This window comes from Scophthalmus maximus, chromosome 1 (assembly GCF_022379125.1).
Source record: "Scophthalmus maximus strain ysfricsl-2021 chromosome 1, ASM2237912v1, whole genome shotgun sequence".
Taxonomy (NCBI): Eukaryota; Metazoa; Chordata; class Actinopteri; order Pleuronectiformes; family Scophthalmidae; genus Scophthalmus; species Scophthalmus maximus.
In genome coordinates this window covers 6,122,501-6,142,436 of record NC_061515.1, presented here as the reverse complement: position 1 = coordinate 6,142,436, position 19,936 = coordinate 6,122,501, and the positions used below count along the sequence as shown (strand labels likewise).

The 19,936-nt window shown below is 45.4% G+C and overlaps 3 protein-coding genes across 8 annotated transcripts in view; 2 read left to right on the top strand and 1 right to left on the bottom strand.

The window, feature by feature from the left end:
* The first annotated feature begins 382 nt into the window (after window positions 1–382).
* klhl38b (kelch-like family member 38b) lies at window positions 383–4,806 on the top strand. The gene is made up of 5 exons (XM_047331537.1): window positions 383–1,160; window positions 1,896–3,116; window positions 3,242–3,383; window positions 3,541–3,646; window positions 3,826–4,806. Exons 2-5 carry the CDS (start codon window positions 1,897–1,899, stop codon window positions 4,128–4,130), a joined length of 1,773 nt encoding a protein of 590 aa, XP_047187493.1. The 5' UTR covers window positions 383–1,160; window position 1,896; the 3' UTR covers window positions 4,131–4,806.
* A 4,697-nt stretch (window positions 4,807–9,503) lies between these two features.
* Window positions 9,504–16,752, top strand: fbxo32 (F-box protein 32). Its single transcript, XM_035640177.2, has 9 exons — window positions 9,504–9,785; window positions 10,197–10,315; window positions 10,644–10,693; window positions 10,821–10,913; window positions 13,441–13,534; window positions 14,131–14,315; window positions 14,440–14,622; window positions 15,164–15,307; window positions 15,441–16,752. Exons 1-9 carry the CDS (start codon window positions 9,673–9,675, stop codon window positions 15,528–15,530), a joined length of 1,071 nt encoding a protein of 356 aa, XP_035496070.1. The 5' UTR covers window positions 9,504–9,672; the 3' UTR covers window positions 15,531–16,752.
* The window catches only part of prelid3a (PRELI domain containing 3A), a 5,943-nt gene continuing 1,536 nt past the window's right edge, over window positions 15,530–19,936 (bottom strand). For 3 of the 6 annotated variants that reach the window (XM_035640230.2, XM_047331548.1, XM_047331557.1), the window contains 6 exons: window positions 19,782–19,936; window positions 19,559–19,648; window positions 19,201–19,271; window positions 18,886–18,988; window positions 18,587–18,661; window positions 15,530–18,449 (listed from right to left, as the gene is read on the bottom strand). The exon at window positions 19,782–19,936 is cut by the window's right edge and continues 14 nt beyond it. In XM_035640230.2, coding sequence (XP_035496123.1) covers window positions 18,602–18,661; window positions 18,886–18,988; window positions 19,201–19,271; window positions 19,559–19,648; window positions 19,782–19,936 — 479 coding nt within the window. In that variant the 3' untranslated portion in view covers window positions 15,530–18,449; window positions 18,587–18,601. The remainder of the gene's footprint in view (window positions 18,450–18,586; window positions 18,662–18,885; window positions 18,989–19,200; window positions 19,272–19,558; window positions 19,649–19,781) is intronic. The other 3 variants (XR_004794581.2, XM_035640250.2, XM_035640243.2) reach the window with 3 other exon arrangements.

Sequence of the window (19,936 nt, the reverse complement as noted above, 5' to 3'; positions counted from 1 at the left end):
ACAGACAGCAGCATTGAGAACCTGTCCACCCAGACGTCCAGTAAACACGAGTAGTTTATGTTTCTAATCTCGTGGTTCCGTCGCGCAAGCCGCACTGAACTGCACTCCAGTGGTCCCGGCAGCGCAGAGGTCCGCAGAGCTCTGTAAACAAGCCTCAGTTACGAGAAAGACACGTCATATCTGTGTCCGTCACGACTGCAAGCGCATTTTCCAAGTTTTGTTGTCTTTACTCGCCCACATTTAAGACCAAAAGCCCTGCGAGCTTTGATCCCTCTCCAGCTTTAAGGAACGGGCAAACAAATGTACTGCCACACTGTGGGATGTGCTGCTCAGCGGAAGCTGCTACTATTGTGAACGAGATTGATCCGTTTCAGTGAGCTTTGAAGAAACACAGAGATGGGAAACACGAGCATCCGTGGGCCTGATGCACGCTTACATTGTGAGATTTCTTTTTCGCTGAGAGGATGAACAGCAGCTGTAAAAAGGTTTCTCCTTCAGCCAAAGCCCCTTGGTAATTCTGAAACAAGTTCACTGAACTCTTGAGGACTTGTTTGTCATATCGATGGTAGTGGTCTATTTAGCTTCTGCGGCAACCTAATCCTGTTTTTGTACGCCCGTGTCCCTCCAGTCAGCCGAGAGACTGGGCGGCCAACAAAATGAGCGTTATCAAGTATCAGTGTTCTTTTTTACGGCAACAATCATGTGCCAGACAGAGATGGAGATGTTGGCGTGAACAGGAATGCGAGCTGTGAAGAAGAAAGGAGAGGTCACGTGGAGGCAAAAGACACAGAGTGAGAATATGATATTGGGGGGAGAATAAGAAATATGTGGGGGAAAAAAAGGAAATTGAGCGATGGTGTCAGACAGATACTGAGAAAGCGGCGCTCTAACGTGTCTCATGTGAGCGCAGTGGTCTTTGCCAAAGGGAGGCTCTATTTTTAGGGGGGAGGAATGTACACAGAGGCCTCGTGGAAAGAGACCATAACAACAAACAGTACGCAACACGCGGCTACAAAGAGACGGCCCCCTTTGGAACACGCAGTCACACAGCAGCAGCACGAGAGTAACGAGGAAGACGGAGATCTTTCTGCTGAGATCTTGCTTTGAATACAGAGTGTGGAACCCAGAAGAACATATACACATAGAGCGAAGAGGAACAGGTAAGGTGACAACGTTTGTCCGATGCTGGCATGGCTTTGAAAACAGTTTCCTTAAATATGGATAAGACATAAGCTTTTTCCTTGTTTTATACTTATGTTACATGCTGAGGTGCAACTTTAAAGCGTGGTCAGTAACCTGTTGAAGTTGATATTGGATATTGATATAATATCGATACATGACGTTAGTACCTAGATTTTTTTGGTGCACATTTTGCACTCGTATCCACTGCTGCAGACATATTCATTGAGTTGAAAATGCAAAATAGGAAAACCAAATAACATTTATATTACACATTGCCACGCGGCAGTAGCACAACTGGTCCCATGACGATGACACTGGTGCAGGTGTTTCTGCAGTAATCTGCCGAGACATAGTCTCCAAATACAAATACTTTCATAGATCGTGCCTAAACTGTAGGCACGATCTATGACAGTGTCTGACAGCAGCACTGTTGAATCAGGCCAACTTGAGTTGTTATGGGTTGAAAAGAACTTCTGTAAACTAGATATTTGGACAGCGTTTCTACAGAAAGTTTAAAAACAAATATTTCTGGGTTAAATTTATAATATACAACACCTTACTGAATCTAATTCCACTAGCTCGGCAGGAGGGTGATGTGTCTAATCATTTAGAATTAATATTAATGGTTTCAACTAGGTCTGTCAATTCCTTGAAATCAACGAAACCTGAAAAAGCAGATGGTTTGACGATAACAGAATGGTCTCTCTCCTCAGCATGGCGCGACCAGTGGTCAACGTCTTCCACTACAAAGACAAAGAGCAGTCGTCCAACCTGCTCCTGCAGCTCAACCGACTGAGGCAGGAGAAGATCCTGACAGATGTGTCACTGTGCTCAGAAAACACAGAGATCCCGTGCCACCGCAACGTCCTGGTCTCCAGCAGCCCTTACTTCAGGGCCATGTTCTGCAACAACTTCATAGAGAGACAGCAGAGCAAGGTCGCCTTGAAGGGCATCACCGCCACCATTCTCAGTAGTATCGTTGACTATGTCTACACCGGACTCATTATCATCAGCATTGATGTTGTGCTGCCGCTGATGCAGGCAGCATCCATGTTGCAATATGGCCGCCTTTTTGAGGCCTGCTCCAGTTTCCTTCAGGAGCAGCTGAGCCCAGATAACTGTTTGAGCATGATAAGGCTCTCTGAGCTCATGAGTTGTAACACTTTGAGGGACAAGGCAAAGGAGATGGCAATGGAGAGCTTCTCTGACGTGTCGGCGTCTGAGGATCTGTGCGAGCTCTCCCTACCAGAGCTCATGGGCTACCTGGAGGACGATGGTCTTTGTGCAGAGGAGGAGCAGGTCTTCGAGACACTTGTTGCTTGGATCCACCACGATCCTTTATCTAGGCGTGGTGCCATCAGCGACCTTTTCAAGAAAGTTCGCCTTCGACACATCCACCCCACCTACCTCTTCCAGTTCATAGCCAGCGACCCTCTGATCCAGTCCTCCACCCTCTGCTCGGAGCTCATCGAATCGGTGAGACGCCTCATGTTTTCTGTCAACACAAAATGCTTCGCAGACACAGCAGTGGACTTCAAACCTCTCTGGGTGGCACCAAGGCGCTACACCTACAACGATACGATGGTGGTGGTGGGAGGGAGAAAGAACAACGAGCAGACCTCGAGGGAGGCTCTGGTCTTTGACGAGAGGAGCCAGAAGTGGCAGTGTCTTGCCAAGTTGCCCATTCGTCTGTACAAGGCCTCTTATGTTGCCCTCCACAGCGTCCTGTATGTTATCGGAGGCCTGACCACAAACACAAAGTACAGCCAAGTCAGTACAACTGTCTACACCCTCTCCCTCAAGACCAACCAGTGGCGAACGGCAGAGCCCATGCTGGAGCCACGCTTTGCCCACCAGAGTGTCTCCTATCTCCACTTCATCTTCGTCCTGGGAGGCCTGGGGCCCGACAGACGGGTGACCGACAGCGTGGAGAGGTGAGACGGAACACAATTAATCCTTAATCAAGGAATTCTGTTGCTAATCTTTTTTGACTGTGTGCTACAACAAATGCACGCAAGTGGGGCAAATAATGACAATATCTAAAAAAAAATGCTCTCAGGTACAACAGTATGTTCAACCAGTGGGAATCTATGGCACCCATGCCCGAGGTTGTGCTGCACCCAGCAGTGGCTGCTACTAACCAGAGGATCTATATGTTTGGCGGAGAAGATTCCATGCAGAACCCCGTCAGATTAATACAAGTAAGACATAGTGACTCCACTAAATGACCACTTGTGTGTGTTTTCGTGTATTCATTCGATTGTGGCATCACTGATTCATCCATCTGTAGAGACTCATTCATTCATTCATTCCCTCAATCCATTTCCCTTCACCCCTGCTCCCCCTCCCCTCCTGTAGGTGTATCACATTGCCAGGAACATGTGGTCCAAGATGGAGAACAGAACGGTGAAGAACGTGTCTGCCCCGGCGGCCATTATGGATGACAAAATCTACATCATTGGAGGTAGTTGTTGTGATAAAGACTTAAAACCTTTGGGCACAAAATGTAGTCGATTCAGCAAACAAATACAGAAATAAAGAGTGGTACAGCGGTATTGATCCCCCCCAATCAGATTGTAGAGGTACATCATTTCAAGAGCTACACCTGTCGCCCCTCTCATATTGATATCTCCCCCGTCACAGGATACACCAGGAGAATGATTGCATACGACACCAAGGCCAACCGGTTCATCAAGTGCGCCAACCTGAAGGAGCGGAGGATGCACCATTCGGCAACCGTTCTCAATAACCAACTCTATGTCACAGGCGGACGTTACATCAACGGCCATGACATCATCGAGGACTCTGACAACTTCGAGTGCTACGACCCAAAGACGGACACTTGGACATCGAAGGGGACTCTGCCGTATAAAGTGTTTGACCACGGCTTCCTGACACTGACGTGTGTCTCGCAGACGTGGGCAAAATCCTCGCCGACAAAGCGATGACCTCATTCTCTTTTAATGTTGATTTAATGTTGTGTTTGGTTTGTAGTCTTTAGTTTTAAGGTTTCGTTTGCATGAGGTCTAATTCCAATTTCACTTATAATAATTTTTTATTTTTTTTACTTGAAAATAAAAGACTGTATATTAATGCATAGAAATGTATTAGTAATTCATGGATATCTAGTTGTAAACAGAAATGTCTTCGTCATTTTTATACCTGAAACTTTCCCATGTTTTTATTTACCAATGAAAACAAGTGATCCTGCTGCACAGCCACTTCTCAACCAGTCAGACTTCACAAAAGGGTGAAAGCTGCTCTACATTTAAACCATGAGATTCCACTTGTCATGTTTAAGTCTGTGAGGACTCAAGCTAAGTTCAGTTGTTAGATTTGAACCTGCTGCCGTGTCTGGTGAACCTTTGGATCACTGTCTGCTAAGATGAGGCTCTAGACAGCACCCAGACAAACATCTGTGATGTTTTAGTTTGGGGATTTTTTTGGGACATACAGTATAGCCCTCATATTGCGAGCGCAGTGGTGTTGCCACAAGAGTTCTGCAGCATCATATTCTGTATCTCCACTGTGTACGTATAACTTTGCTAATGACCATGTGTCTTTTTAATAATGGTTTTCCGTGTTTTTCTACTGTTTTCGTTGGTAATAAAATGTCACTCTTCACACCTGGCCTCTCTCCGTCACTCTATCTGGATTGTAGATCTCAGCCCATAGGTCAGCAGACTGTGGATGTCATCTGAGCAGCACATCTTGTGTCTCTTTGACCCCACTCACACTCCTTTTCCACGCGGGACCTTCACATGCCTATAGACAGGTTCCTGGCAAACATCACACGTGGGGGAACATACAACATAGTGTAGATACGGTATCCGTTGACGAAGAAGCTGCCTTGAATATTATCCTGAAGGAACATCTTTCAACTCTTTTGGGTTTCCTGTGGCAGGTGAAATTAAGAGCCAGGGCAGCAACGTGAGTTTTTATGGGTCTGCCGTGCTCGTACACAAAGCACATGGAGATGGCAGACAGATGCTGCAAGGATATCAAAGACAGATATACTGTAGCTCCCAGGTCAGGATCTCACCGGCCCTTTATTCAGTTCAAATGTTCTTGGGAGCAAAATTTAGACGTTTGGGATTTCTTCAAAAATGACGGATAATGTTGACGAAACAGATATTGATCTCTGAAAACGACTCCACGAGGTAAAGATCAGCAAACAGACAAACTGATTAGAAAACCAATGTCAGCTGCTGGAGTAAACATGATGTGACCAGGCGGTGTTACCCAGGAGTCTATATGTGCGTTTCTTTGAAACCAGAAGTCGCCGGGGGTCAGATGTTTCAGCCACTCGCGTCCAGCGAATGGAGTCTCCAGGAGACAGTGGGTGGAGTGGGAGAGGACAGGTGGGGGGACTGGAAAAACGGCCGCGTTGCAGGTGATCTGATGTTATTTTGAGAAACACACAGGGCAAATGTTGCACCACGTGAGTCATGTGGGCCCCCGTCGGTTGCTGTGCAAGCTGGCAGATGTGAGAGACGACTAGAGAGGGAGAGAGAAACTGATGAGCAGGGTTTCACAACAGAGTAACTGAGCGGGTGATGAAACTCGCCCAGAAGGAACAGCAACAGGTGTGTGTGCGTGTGACTGTGTGCAAGTGTGTGTGTGTGTGTGTGTGTGTGTGTGTGTGTGTGTGTGTGTCAATAGGGGTTTTGGAGGGGTGAGTGGGACTGACCGGCTGTCGCATCTAGTCACAACATCACAACAAAAACAGGGATGACGGACAGAGGAGAAAAACAGACACCGATGAATCACTGAGGACCTTTCAACTTGTTGTAATGTGATGCCTCATCATGCATCCATATGTCTCAAAAATATTGACATACAACATTTTGTATATTTTAGAAAAATATCTATATTGTACAGTACAAATTTGTATTATGTCAACTCCAACAGGACAAGAGTCTACAGGATGTTAGCAGCCCTCAGGATCTATACTAATCACAGCAGCTAAATGCTAAAGTCAAGCTCAAATGCTCACTATGAAAACCCTGACGTGCCAATGTCTAGCAGCAGGTATAAGGTTCACCATTTACTTTGGCATTACATTTGCTACATGTCGAGGCCGACTGGGGATCGCTGAAACCAATGGCATGCATCTTCCTGGGAACATGAATATCTACAAAGAAATTTGTAGCAATCGCAATAAGTAGATAAGTAGATATCTCATCCAATGGGTAAACGCGTAGAACCTGCTGGTAGTGCCAGATATAAAGTCAGAGAATCGCCCGAGTCAGCAGGACTCGACCTCTGGGGACCATGAATATCTGTGTAAAATTTCATGACAATCCATCCAACAATTGAGATATTGTGGTCAAGATACACAGTTGGCACAGCTATAGACTTTTTAAAAAGCTTTTTAAACTACTTAACCCCGATCCAAGCTGGACTAACACACGGAGCTCATCTCTAAATTCATCATTGTTAGTAATTCAGTGAATAAATAAACCAAAACCCCTTAGAGACTTAGGTCACAGCTCCCTGCTTAGTCTGACCGACTGACCAAACACTCTCTGGGACTTTCCATGTCATCTTATAGTTTGACCTGCTCTACGAATAGATTCAGCAAGACATCGGCGAATCACAACACCACACACACATCACCTCCTGCATTTCACACAATAATACACTTTGGTCTCCAAGTTCTACTTTTACACACACACACACACACACACACACACACACACACACACACACACACCACTGTGGCTCTGTGTGGTTACACACATGGGGAACTGTTTAATTCAATGTGTCTCACTTCTGCAGTGGCAGCACTCGTAAGTCACGATCAATGAACCTTGTCAGAATACATCTGCACCTAAAGTCTTTTCATACAGTCTCATGTGACGTCTTGCTGGCAGATTTCGACATGCGGAGTGTGTGCAGAGCTCTTTGACCTTTTGCATATAAAAGCTTACAACATAAAGCCACAGATGCGGCTGTCTCAAAGGTCTCGGTGACACAGGAGCTGTACTGAGCAGTGCATCAATGATCTAAACCAAACTGAGAATGAAAAATGAGAGTGAGAACCATATTTCATACTACAACAGAAAAAGGAAAAGTAGCTGAATTGAAGAACAGAAGAAAGAGGAGTCTGTGGAGACTTTCTCAACAGTGACAGAGTTAACCGTCCATCGTGCCGGTGTAGCTTGTAGCCATCCGTGATGAGAGTGCAGCACAAAAACAACATCATCTACATCAGCAGCCCCGGTGGTCACGCTTCTTACACGAGTATATCAGAGGAGCTGGAACACTGAGCCGCTGGGTTTTGCAACACTCGTGTGCAACACAGACTTTGTACACTCGTTTCACACCATGTGCTGCTGCTGCTGACATGTTTTGCCGTTTGTATAGTGTGTCATGAATTATGAGGACCCCCCTTCTCTCTTGCCCTTCCCCTCCACTCACCGCCTCAGTGCAGACAGACATAGAATACACTCACATGGATATAGAGACACACACACACACACACACACACACACACACACACACACTGCTATGGCATTTCACTGAAAATGAATACGTAAACAAAAGCATCTCTCACGATGCAGGATTTGTAGGAAGTGAACTTCAGCCCTTTACACATCGCGATCACACTGGCATGTGGTGTCAAATGATAACGGCACTTCCTCATTGATCCCCTTTGTTATGATTCCTACTGTATGCTGATGACAAAACCACTACACAACTTCCGATCTTGCACGACAACAAATGTCTTTCAACCAAGCTTCCCGTCTCTACGAGAACACCAGGTTAACTGACACGAGGAAGGTTGATTCAAACACAAACAGGCAGATGTAAAAGTTGAACTTGCTTCACAAAAGCATCACAGATGAGTGTGTAAAGAGCTTCATGTGTTTAATGAAGCTGACAGGAGGTGACCCGGTGCCCTGGACAGACATAGTCACACATTATCTTTGATGGCACGGCCTAAAACAAAAAAAGGGCCCTCAGCCATTCTTCACAGATCAGTTGCTACTGTTTTGGGAAAATAGAAATACAATTGTACCCCCCCCCCCCCCCCCCCCCCCCCCCCCCCCGTCTCATTTCAGTCACACACAAAGGAATCCAAAGGACAACTTCATCTATTTATAATACCGGGAGTGACTGAGAATCAGGGGACTTTACAGATGTGTTATATATAGATTTTTATATCCAAACACACACACACACACACACACACACACACACACACACAGACACACACACACACAAAGCCAGTGCTGATAAGCTAAAACAAAACACTTCCTGAACAGTAATTACTTTTGTCAACATGACTACAGTAGCCATTAGAAATTACAGTAAAAGACACAGTATTGTTTTAAAAAATAAGTTTGTCAAAGTTCATTTTTACCACGAAGATTCACAAAAAACACCCGCAAAGAGACTCGCGACGACGACGACAACAACCAGGTGAATAAAACAACTAAAAAGAGACACGAAACAACTACAAAGACACACGGAGCAGGTACAAAGAGAAAAGAGTGTCAGAATGAATGCAAACGTAAAAAAAAACAACAAGTAGAAAGAGACAAAGCAATAGTTGAAAAAAAGGGGAAACGAAACAACTCCAAATGTCTGAGGGGAGACTTACAAGTCAACAACACAGACACGAGTGGAAAGTGGGAGGAAAAAAAACTGAAAGAGAGTTCTTTTTAAATGCAGCAACAGACACATAACAAGTCAGCTGCAATATAATTCATGCTTATTGCTCCTGCGGTATGCGGGCGGTCGGGGGCGTTTGTGTGTCTGTGCCTTTTGGGTGTCTGTGCCTTTTGGGTGTCTGTGCCTTTTGTGTGTCTGTGCCTTTTGGGTGTCTGTGCCTTTTGTGTGTCTGTGCCTTTTGGGTGTCTGTGCCTTTTGGGTGTCTGTGCCAGGGGTTATCGCCTGATAACTGTTCCACGACTAGACGTATAAAATCACATGTGCTGAATAAACAGCAGCATGTTTTTTTTTGCTCAGAAATGAAGTGGAGTTTCATGAAAAGTATCACAGAAGGGAAGTGAACTACAACAAGTAGTTTCCATCAGTGGTCAGGGCACAGAGGCGGTTGGTTACGTAACCGAGCTCGTTCAAACACGTGCCGTCGCAAGAAGGGGATCTGCTGGACGCGTCTTCGAGTCCGGCTACACGTTTCATCTCCTCCGTCTCTGTCGGGTCTTCTCTCCGCGACATGAGAACTTGACTTGCGTCGCCCCGCAGGCGGATTTCGCAACGCCACCTCGGTTGGTAAACAAAGCCACGTGCTGCGGGGAAGTTTTCCAAAGTGGGCGGAGTCGCGCGCATTTCCGGGTTCGGGGGCGAGCGCATATAAGACGCGCTGCGCAACGGCAACAGTAGATCGGCAACACGTCCAGCAACACGTCGCCCTACAGGAAGAGACACACATTAAAACCCCACAGAAGGGACTATTTCCTCCTTCTTCTTCTTTTTGTTTTTAAAGATTCGATTAACTCCAACGACATCGAGGTGAGGATGCCCTTTCTCGGACAGGACTGGAGGTCACCGGGTCAGAGTTGGGTCAAGACCCAAGAGGGATGGAAAAAGACAACGGCCAACGACTCGAACAACAACGTCTCCGTGGAGAGGTCGGTCATTATAAATCACTGGCATCACAGCTGCACAAAAGTTAGAATTTGTCTTTACTTTTTACACACACACACACACACACACACACACACACACACACACACACACACACACAGACCCTCATGTTGTTTCCGTCTCACTCACCTCGGAAGCTTTGTGTTTTTTTGTCCAGGTTAATCACTGAGCTATTAATAACCTCACAACAAGTGAGTGGATTAACAAGTCATCATCTGTTGAGTGCACACACACACACACACACACTTCTCACACCAGCTTCCACACGGCCTCAGAGGATACAAATTAAAATCGCACGTACGGCGACAAGCAGTCGTGTGGTGTCGTCCCGGTCGGAAGGAAGGCAGCTCCGTGTGAATTAAAAAGCATGTGCCCCTTGTGTCTTCATCCCCCAGCTTCTGCAAGGCCGAGCAGGAATGTTTCAACAAGGAGAACTTGCTGCTGTCGCTCAGCTACGACATGGCTGCCAAGAAGAGGAAGAAAGACCTCATGAACAACAACGCCAAGGTCCCCTGTGAGTCACGGTGCCAGAGCACCCGTATGCAAAATGGTTACACTTTATTCTAATGACATTCTCAAAGTTAGTTTGTCTGGACCAGAAGTGTTAGCAGGGGAGGCCCATGAGGATGTAAACATTCATGAGGGGCACACTTCCCTTAATAATATTGTCTATTATTATTAATTTTCCATCATTTCATGAACTCTATTCCAATCACTAGACTCGGTCTGAAATTGTAACTTGTTTTTGTGTGTGTGTGTGTGTGTGTGTGTGTGTGCGTGCATTTATCACCATGCTTAATGAGGACAGGCCGGCTAATATAAACATTCTGCCTTTCTCGCAGATTTCCACAGGGAAAAGTGGATTTATGTTCATAAAGGAAGCACCAAGGAGGTAACAAACAAACAAACTCATTTAGTTTCACATCAACTTTTCACATCATCGTCGCTAATGTACAGATGCTACACTCCGGCAGAGGAATCGCAAATCTAATACCCTTTTTATAATTAAATTCTCACAGCGCCACGGATATTGTACACTCGGAGAGGCCTTCAACCGCTTGGATTTCTGCAGCGCCATCAAGGATACGAGGAGATTTAATTACATCGTCAGAGTGAGTCCACGTCTCTTTTGTTTTTCTTCCTCTTTATTTTGTCACTTTTGTCTTCTTGGGTTTTTAAAATACGTTTTTTTTTTTTTTTTTGTCAGTGGCACAGTGGGGGTTAAGGTTTAAAGGGTGTGTAGGATTTTGCTTGGCTCTTATCAATGGTCTGCAGACGAGGGTCTCTTAAGTGGGGAGGATACTGACCCAGGGAGTGCATGTGTACGTGTTTCTGGTAGAATTGCATGATATTTAAAAGAAAAGAAAAAAAAGAAATAGGATTGCTAAAGCCCTTTGGCATCCCTACTTTGAGTCAAAACCAAAGCCAGATCAATTCCTACGTTTGCATTCAGTTTAGGAATTTGATATACGTCGGAGGTGTTAAATCATCACAGTGTTGTACCCTCATTTACCAGGGATGTCAAATGGCTCAACAAAAGAATGTCCACTAAAGGGTCAGGTGTCGTAGTTCTAATATATAATTCCATTATCAATAATATAATTGGATTTACAGGAGATCGGTCGGAAGTTTCCGTTTAAATTGAGAGCGTTTACCTTCCACATCAAATTACCTCTGCAGTAATCTGAACACCAGCTCTCCCACACGTGCTCCCATGTGAGCCTGGGGGCTGCGTGTCTGGTGGGGGGGGGGTGACAGCTGTGCGGTGAGGTGCGACCACCTGACAGGGGTTTATGGAGCCAGAACCGGTGGGTTGTTCAGGTGACTCCGGTGCCCCCGAGCACCCACATCAACACACTGGCAGACTTCAGCCTTCTTCCTGTGGTGTTGTCTCCTATACTCTTTATTCTTTTTCTATGTAAGTGCTAACTTTAATGACTGCTGTGAGATGAACCAATTCAAACTCAGGTCAGGACGAGACAAACCAACTCTCCATTTTGGCAGAGCAGCGATCTCAGCGGGGATCATGTTTTATGTGTTGTTTTGTTGTTGTTGTTGTTGTTGTTGTTGTTTTCTTTATCTACAAGCATTATAAAATTCCCGAGATATCAGAGTGCAAAACAATCTGATATTCCACAAGGGATCTAACCTTTTCTTCGCACTCCAGATAGTTGTCCCTTTCTCTGTTCCAACTTTTGGCTTGACCTTCGGGTTCCAGTTCCAGCAAACGAGTGCAGCGCAGTGCGCTAAGCCCCGAGAACAATATGGCTGTGTAACACTAGCGTTTAGTCTGGACATGGTGTCCCGGGTCACTGCTCCCCGCCGGTTGTGTCTGATGGCATTTTGCAGGTTCATTTAACCCCCCCCCCCCCCGTCTCAGTTTCACAGATCAGGTTCGTCCACAGAGGGGGACAACAAGTGGTGCTCCCGCTACTCAGAGCAGGCGACCGGAGGTTATTTCAAGGAGACAGAAACCTTAGAATGAACTCGTTTCGGCAGGGGCCTTTCGTATGAAAAGAAGATGTAGCATTTCCAACACTGACGGTGTGTGTTTGTGTAAGAGTGGGAGCCTCACACCGAGAGTGCGGTTCAGCTGAACAGCGGGGGCTAAAAGTAGATACAGAAATGCACATTGTTCTGCCTGGCTGCTCTACAAAGAGAGGAACACTTGATGAGCCGCTAAAAGAAGAAGGGCATGGGATTAGGTTTTAGGAATGGAGCTGGAAAGAATGGAAATTAAAAAAAAAAAAAAAAACCGCCAGGAGGGAGCAAAGAAGCTTTAAGTCGGCGAAAAGGGAGGTGGAGCACGAAGGGGAGAGGTCATTTGGTTCAAAGTTGGGTATAGTTAACATCCTCAAACGTCCCCTTTCTTATGAAGGATTCATCTGAATGCTTACTCACAGTAGGTGCCATTTGTAGTAATGAACCGCTTTTAAGACTTTTATAAAATATGCAGTGAGGACAGTTTGTGCTGCCTGCGCCTCTCACAACGTACCCACTGGCATAGCGGAGTTCTTCCCCCCCCTCCGGTCTACCAGGAAGTGCCCCCACGATATGTTGATGTCGCTACGATGGCAAAGGTCGCGGTGCTTAGGTCCAGAATTGAGCAAGGGGTCAATTTGAGTTTCTCCATGATGTCACGGCATACGTTGCATGCCTCACACGCTGCCGCCCTGGAACCCGTTGTTTGTCTACTAGCCAATGGCGACAACCGCGCAGACACACACACACACGCGCGCACACACACACGCTGGCCTTGACTCGCACACGGAGTATCAGGAGTCAGATGATTAGAGGCCTGTTTGTGGAGACTGGTGGAGTTGACAGACTGGGCTGTTGTCCAACTCGGTTCCCGTATCTTCTTCGCCCCTAAAGAGACTCTCATCAAGAATGATCAGAGCCAAGAATGTTGTTACGTGTTCATTGGGTCCAGCTTCAGTGAAGAGTAATGACCAGGTGGAACCGCTCCAAGCTTTGCTCCGGCCTTTATTGTCGGGAGTAAAAATGCCTTTCTCAGAATGCGGCACAAGAAACATTTAGTAACGAGGCGGTGGAACAGAGAGTCACCGCATATGACAGGATGAAATTGATGTTGTGCTTCTTTTCTTTCCGTCTCTTTTCTCTCCCTCTGCTCTCCAGCTTCTGGAGCTTATCGCCAAGTCCCAGCTCCCCTCGCTCAGCGGAGTGGCGCAGAAGAATTACATGAATATTCTGGAGAGAGTGGTACAGAAAGGTGAGGCCTGTCACTCTTCTCTCACTCAACTAGTTTTCCTTAGAGTTTCTGTCTTTCGTGGGTTTTCTTTCCGATGTGAAGAAATGTACAAATGTAAAATCCACCTCGCAATCTATTTCCTTTTTTTGTTGGTTCAAAATTTTACGAAAAAAAAGCCCCATGAATAATATTAGCAGAGCAAACATGAAGTCTTCCTGCTCTGCTGTTTACATAAGTGAGGAAATGAGCCCTGACAACATCTTAAGAAGGCAGAGGAGTGAATTTAGTGCCTTATTGGCGCAGTGAAAAACACCTGACAGTCACCAGATCCCTCCTATAAGCCGGAGTGTAAACTTAATGTTCCCCCCTGCTAAACAGAGTCAGGTTGTTTAGGTGCCGCGATGAAACCTGTTGGCTAAATAATATGAGCGTCACAGGAGGGAGAGCACAGCCACTGTAAAAGATTATGTTGAAACATAATGGGTTTTCGATGATTTCTCAATAAATATTTGGGCCTGCTGCTACTCTCCGTAACACTCGGGGGTTGACAACCTCCCTCCTTGCGTCATCATTGAAGGAATAAATCCAATGAATTTTTATTTGATTTCCTCCCTCAGTCCTCGACGACCAGCAGAACGTCCGTCCGATCAAAGAGCTGCTGCAGACGCTCTACCTCTCGCTCTGTGGCCTGGTTCAGGACATGGGCAAGTCCGTCCTGGTGGGGAACATCAACACCTGGCTGCGCCGCATGGAGAACATCCTGCAGTGGCAGCAGCAGCTGGACAACATCCAGATCAACAGGGTGAGGCTGCACACCGAAACACAGGACCAACGAGCTGCTCACACTGATTTTTTTGAATGAAGTGACTTCAAATTGCTAATTTCCATTATATTCAACACTTTGCTCTGCCTCCTGTTCCCTGCAGCCTGCATCCACAGGCATGACTCTGACCGACCTGCCTGCCAGCCTGCAGCTCAACATCATGCAGAGTATGACGGACGGCAAGGACCTAGTCAGCCTGGGCCAAGTGTGTCCCGAGCTGGGGGCCCTCACGGAGGACCGGCTCCTGTGGAAGAGACTGTGCCAGTACCACTTCACAGACAGACAGGCATGTGGAAATGAATCTCTGAATATGAAAACAATGACAATATACACACACACACACACACACACACACACACACACACACACAAACACAAACACACACACACACACACACAAACACAAACGAGTTAGTTGTTAGTTTTCTCATTGCTGACCTACTCGTTATATACCGGACTGTAAGAATAAAGGCACCGGCCTCTTGACATGCATGTCCTTTAATATCACTCCACATTTATGTGATAATCTCGATCGGCTACTGGAAAGTAGAAGGCCGCAGGGTTTGCACACTGACACCGCAGTAACCTCACACCGTGCTGGAGAGAATTCACTTGATAAGAGAGTTCATGCTTAAGCTGAAAGTATGTTACAGTGATGTTTCCTACAGGCCAGGAGGAAAAAGTCTTCTATCCATTAAGGCGTCTTAACTCTCTATCTTTTGAGCATGAAGGAAATTCTCAAGAAAGCTATCATTAAAGTGGACATTTCAAAGTATTGTTCTCTCTTTGGGTCGCCTCTTTAAAGTCTTGTTTCCTTCTCCTTTTCAGATCCGAAAGCGCCTGATGATGTCAGATAAAGGCCTCCTGGAGTGGAAGAAGATGTACTTCAAGCTGAGCCGCTGCTACCCGCACAGAGAACAATACAGTGACACCCTGCACTTCTGCACACACTGCCACATCCTGTTCTGGAAGGTACTTCCTTGTTCTCGCTCTCACTTTCCACTTGACCAAAGTGAACACAAACAAATAAACTGTTACAGTTGGTAATGCGGACGATGAAACATTTATAAATCGACGGTTGTGTTTCTTTTATTTGTGTTTGCAGGACACAAACCATCCCTGCACAGCCAACAACCCAGAGAGCTGCACCATGTCCCTCTCCCCTCAAGACTTTATCGACCTTTTTAAATTCTGATCCCCCCCCCCCCCCAAATCCAGATGAACTGGCTGTACATACTGTACATTTATTGTTTTTGTTATACGGCACAATCAATTCCTGGATGTATATTTAGTAGAGGCATGAGGGCTCATGCATTCGAGTTTCTTTTGGAAGAGCACAAAGGCTGCGGGGGCGGGGTTTACTGTTGAGAGCGAGTGAATGTGACGGAGAGAAAAAGAGATGTAGGATCAGTCGTCTTGATGATGGATGAGAGGAGAGGAGAGGAGAGCAGAGGAAGAGGGGGAACACTCAGCTGTCAGGGGTTTAGTCTTAGTTTAATGTGGTTTTTGGAAAGAGGCCTCCAAATGAACACACACCTCTTGACCGTAGCTGTGTACACTTGTTTTTTTTCCCCCCAATTTGGAGGATTTTATTTTATTCTTGTCGATTCTTGTTAATTGTTCTTTTGGGGAAGTAGTAAGAGTATGTGTGATTTGTTTAAAATTGTCACTTTGTTCAGTGTGACAGGAAAAGCCTGCTCACGGGCTAATGGGATGCGTTTGCAGTAATATTGTTTGGCACTGGGAGGGGAGAGGAGTTAATCTTGAATTTTTTCACAAGAGATTATGAATGTAAGGAAAGGAAGTCTGTAATGAATCATTAGACCGAGTGGTTATTCTTTGATATGTTACCACGCCACGTTATCTTTTTCTATTTCCTTTTTTTCTTTTTCACTTTTATATGGATTTGATATGGTTTTCTTTTTTATCATTGTGTGTTCTTTTTTTTTGTCGTGGCTGCTATAGCAACAGCACCTGAGTGCAGTATTACCAAAGATTGTATTCAAAGTAAATATTACAGTGGTGTGTTCCTTATCGTAAAAAAACTTGAAAATCGGTACAGCTTAATCCTCGTTTGCAAATGATTTCCGACCTTTTTTTATCATCATCATCACCAAATGTCTCATTTATAGAAAAGTGGTATTTAAGATCTGAGGCTCTGATACCAACGTTGCCCGTCTGGATCGTCGTATTTTTCTGTAGCCTTCTGCATGATATATTTTTTCAAGCACACAGCTGATTGTGTTTTATGTTTTTATTTATTGAGATTCTGGCAACTGGCTTATTTTGCACTACTGGGTTTGAAGGAACGACAAGTTTCCTCTTGTCACTGCTCAACGATAGGGGGGCTGTTCGTGCAATGCAAAAGTATTTTGTTTCTGTTTTTCTGTCGTGTAAATAAAAGAAAACAACCTTTACGTCTGGCCTTTTAAAATGTTAGTTCTCTCAGCGCACACACACTGAAGCATCATGGGCCTCCTGCTCCGGACACACAAAGAGCTGTCCTGTGGATATCCTGTCGCTAACAGCATACTTGTGCTCTCTACTGGACAAATGATGAACTACAAGTTGGCAAAAAAAAAAAAGGACAACAAACTACCTGAGGAGGATTTTGATTGTTTGTTAGTTTTCAGTACTGTCCATACATGAATGTTTCTCGCTGAAGCAGAGAAATTAAACTGCATTTGGATGATTAAATGCTGAGCTGACACTCAAAGAAATAACAAAAGAAAGCAGGTAGTGGAAATTCTTAATGCACTAAATAACTAACTTGGACAAGGAGCAGACGACAAACTCATGTTATCAATTTCAAAACTGAAAATTTCTCAAAACAGTTGTTTTTAATTGTTGCAGTAGGACAGCGGCTGAGGTTTAAAACAAAGTGTAAAAAAAGCAAATGAAACCTTTTTTTAAACACGACACCGACAATAAAAAAACAACGGAAAAAAACAATGTTCTGATTCCGCTGCTTGTTTGGCAGAATGTGTGAATAAATAATATTTATACAAATATTCTGTAAATATTTTCTTCGTTTAAACAAGATAAATCATCTAGCACATAAGTAGTCATTGTGCAGCGTTGCACATACAGTACGGCCCTGCTCCTCGGGGACAAACGGGTAGAGTTCACGGAGGAGGTCAACGTTTGGAAGCATGTCGTCGAGCAACGACATGATTCTGCTGCCCAGGCCATAACACGCAGGCATCGATTTAAGGCCATGTCAACGGCTACTTCTGCCCACAGAGCGAGGCAGTTCATCATTTAACTACACCCATCAATGTTCTGTGTGTCATCTTCATCTTCCTCGTTAACCCCAATTACAAATCTGCTGGTTCCAGGCAAAACTACCCGTCACGTTCACATCAAAACGGAGCCGATGTGTTGATGCCTCGACAGCAGAAAAACAAGGCCATGTTAGTAGTACATTCTCATTTTTTTCTTATACAAACAATATAATTTCTAGCAACCACACTACTCATTTTCTTAAAATGACCCCCCACCCCCCACCCTGTTTTTTATTACTACCATGCAAATATATTATCTACAGTTTTGTGCCTCTTGAATCACAGAGTAAGCAGCACCGGTAACAAGTCTCTCGTCTCTAACTCCTACTACAGTAGGAGTCTCCTGTGTTTGGCATTACAGAAAAAATTACATCTGGTAAAATAAAGTTATGAAGCTTGTTTGCATATCATATAGAAAAAAAATCGTGTGTGTATCTCTCGCGCAAATCCTTAAGGCCAGGACATGAGGTCAAAGTAAATATGGGTTAATAAAAGAAGTTGCTGCATTTCGCCGTATGGAAGATAAACTTTTCGTCTTTCCAACCTTGTGGTCAGCGAACAGGAGAGTTGAACACACTGAACGAAAGTGTCTCTGACACACTTTGGCTCTCACTCTCACTAAACCATTCAGCTTTGGCAACATTTGACTGTCAGTCTGAGCTTCCAGTGCATGTACTGTCGAGGTGGGAGGAGGAGGTGTGTGTGTGTGTGTGTGTGTGTGTGTGTGTGTGTGTGTGGGCGGGACCACTGTAAGTACCAACTGCAGGAGGATCCCCAGTGGTTCATGAGTTGTAGCTGGAGAGAGAAGTCGTCCCTGTAGAGCTGCAGTCCTGTGTGTCAAAACAAATGAGCGCCGTGTCAAGTGACATACTGTATACACCTAATGTAACACTTCCACGTAGCATGCTCACAATAAGACTGGAGGGGGGGGGGGGAAACAAAGTTGCAAAGGAAAGCAAAGAGTTACCAGAGTTAGCAAATGTCAAAGAGGAACGTTCTCTCTCTCAGAGTTCTGAATAATCCACTCAATGGCATCCCAACCCTGCAGGTTCACACAGAGAGACGGGAGATTCAAAAAGGAGACACACAGAGACACCGGAGTGTCCATGAGCAGCAGAGAGACAGTGGAGACCCAGTCAGACAGCATGCAAAGAAAATCACCAGCTATATCTTTATTACTTGAACCAGAATTCGAAGTACATGCAAAAGATTAAGGAGCGGTATAAATAGAAAATGTATATTCATATTTATCCATTTTTTTGTTACCTTTCTGGCATTGGCTGACATTCTCATGGCCATCATCCCTTCCAGGTAACTGCTGAGACTGACTCCCTTCACCGTAATGATGGCCTCCTGGGTCAGGATGGTACTGAGGGGGCGAGGGAGGGCGGCGAGAGAGAGAGAGAGAGAGAGAGAGAGAGAGAGAGAGAGAGAGATCGAGAGAGAGAGCGTGAGAGCGAACAATGATTACTGCAACACACTTTTGTGTACCTGCAACAAACGGTGTATAGCGTGTTCTATTTCCGCTGGGACCCAAACCAAGCTTTCAGAAGTGAAATGCAAAGTGTACAAGGTACTTACACCTCGGGGTTGTCCGGGTGTGGCCTGTAAAGAAGCCTCTCGTCCACCGATATGAGGTTGGTGAGAGTTATCTGGAAAAAAGAGAACAAAAAAAACAGAGATTTGTATTCTCTTACTTTGTCAGTTTTGTTCGAGAAGCACTGGATGATTTGAACAGAGCGATAGCTATTACAATGTGCCATGCTAAATTCTCATCAAATCTGAAATAGCCCCCTACACAGTCTGAACACTTGTGCAGTTGTATTTGAACACAACCGGCATTATTTTTTGCATTATGCTGTATTTGATTCTACAGTGTTGCCTAATATCTTTTCAAATCGCCACGCCTAGCGAAAAAAGGGATCCGTTACAAACGTACGTTTGTTGAGCATAGCTCCAACTTCTTCTCCAGCGGGTCGACTACGGAATGTTCCTTCACGTAGGTTTGTGTGTGGCTGGTTCCCAGTATCTGCAAAACACAACGCGACACATCATGGGCAGAGAAAACAACGTGATTCATTTAACCTGTGAAACGTCGGAACCTCGGGCACCAAGTCAAAATTGCGCGCAGGCGTATATTTGCGTCTGTGCCGATGACTGACCGCCCGTACGATGCCCGGCAGGCCCCACTCGGTGCTGAGGAGCCTGTGGCTGTGCAGACGTCCCTCGGCGTCCAGACTGCGGTCCAGCACGTCCACCCCGACCACGTTGGGGTTCATGGGGTTGGGGTACTTTCTCATCGCGGCCTTGATCACTG

Bases quoted from the DNA above. Each gene is read 5' to 3' on its own strand.
- klhl38b (XM_047331537.1), top strand. From the start codon at position 1,897: ATGGCGCGACCAGTGGTCAACGTCTTCCACTACAAAGACAAAGAGCAG. The intron at 3,117-3,241 runs GTGAGACGGAAC...AAATGCTCTCAG, and splicing joins GTGACCGACAGCGTGGAGAG to GTACAACAGTATGTTCAACC. The intron at 3,647-3,825 runs GTAGTTGTTGTG...CCCCCGTCACAG, and splicing joins CAAAATCTACATCATTGGAG to GATACACCAGGAGAATGATT.
- fbxo32 (XM_035640177.2), top strand. From the start codon at position 9,673: ATGCCCTTTCTCGGACAGGACTGGAGGTCACCGGGTCAGAGTTGGGTC. The intron at 9,786-10,196 runs GTCGGTCATTAT...TTCATCCCCCAG, and splicing joins AACAACGTCTCCGTGGAGAG to CTTCTGCAAGGCCGAGCAGG. The intron at 14,316-14,439 runs GTGAGGCTGCAC...TGTTCCCTGCAG, and splicing joins ACAACATCCAGATCAACAGG to CCTGCATCCACAGGCATGAC.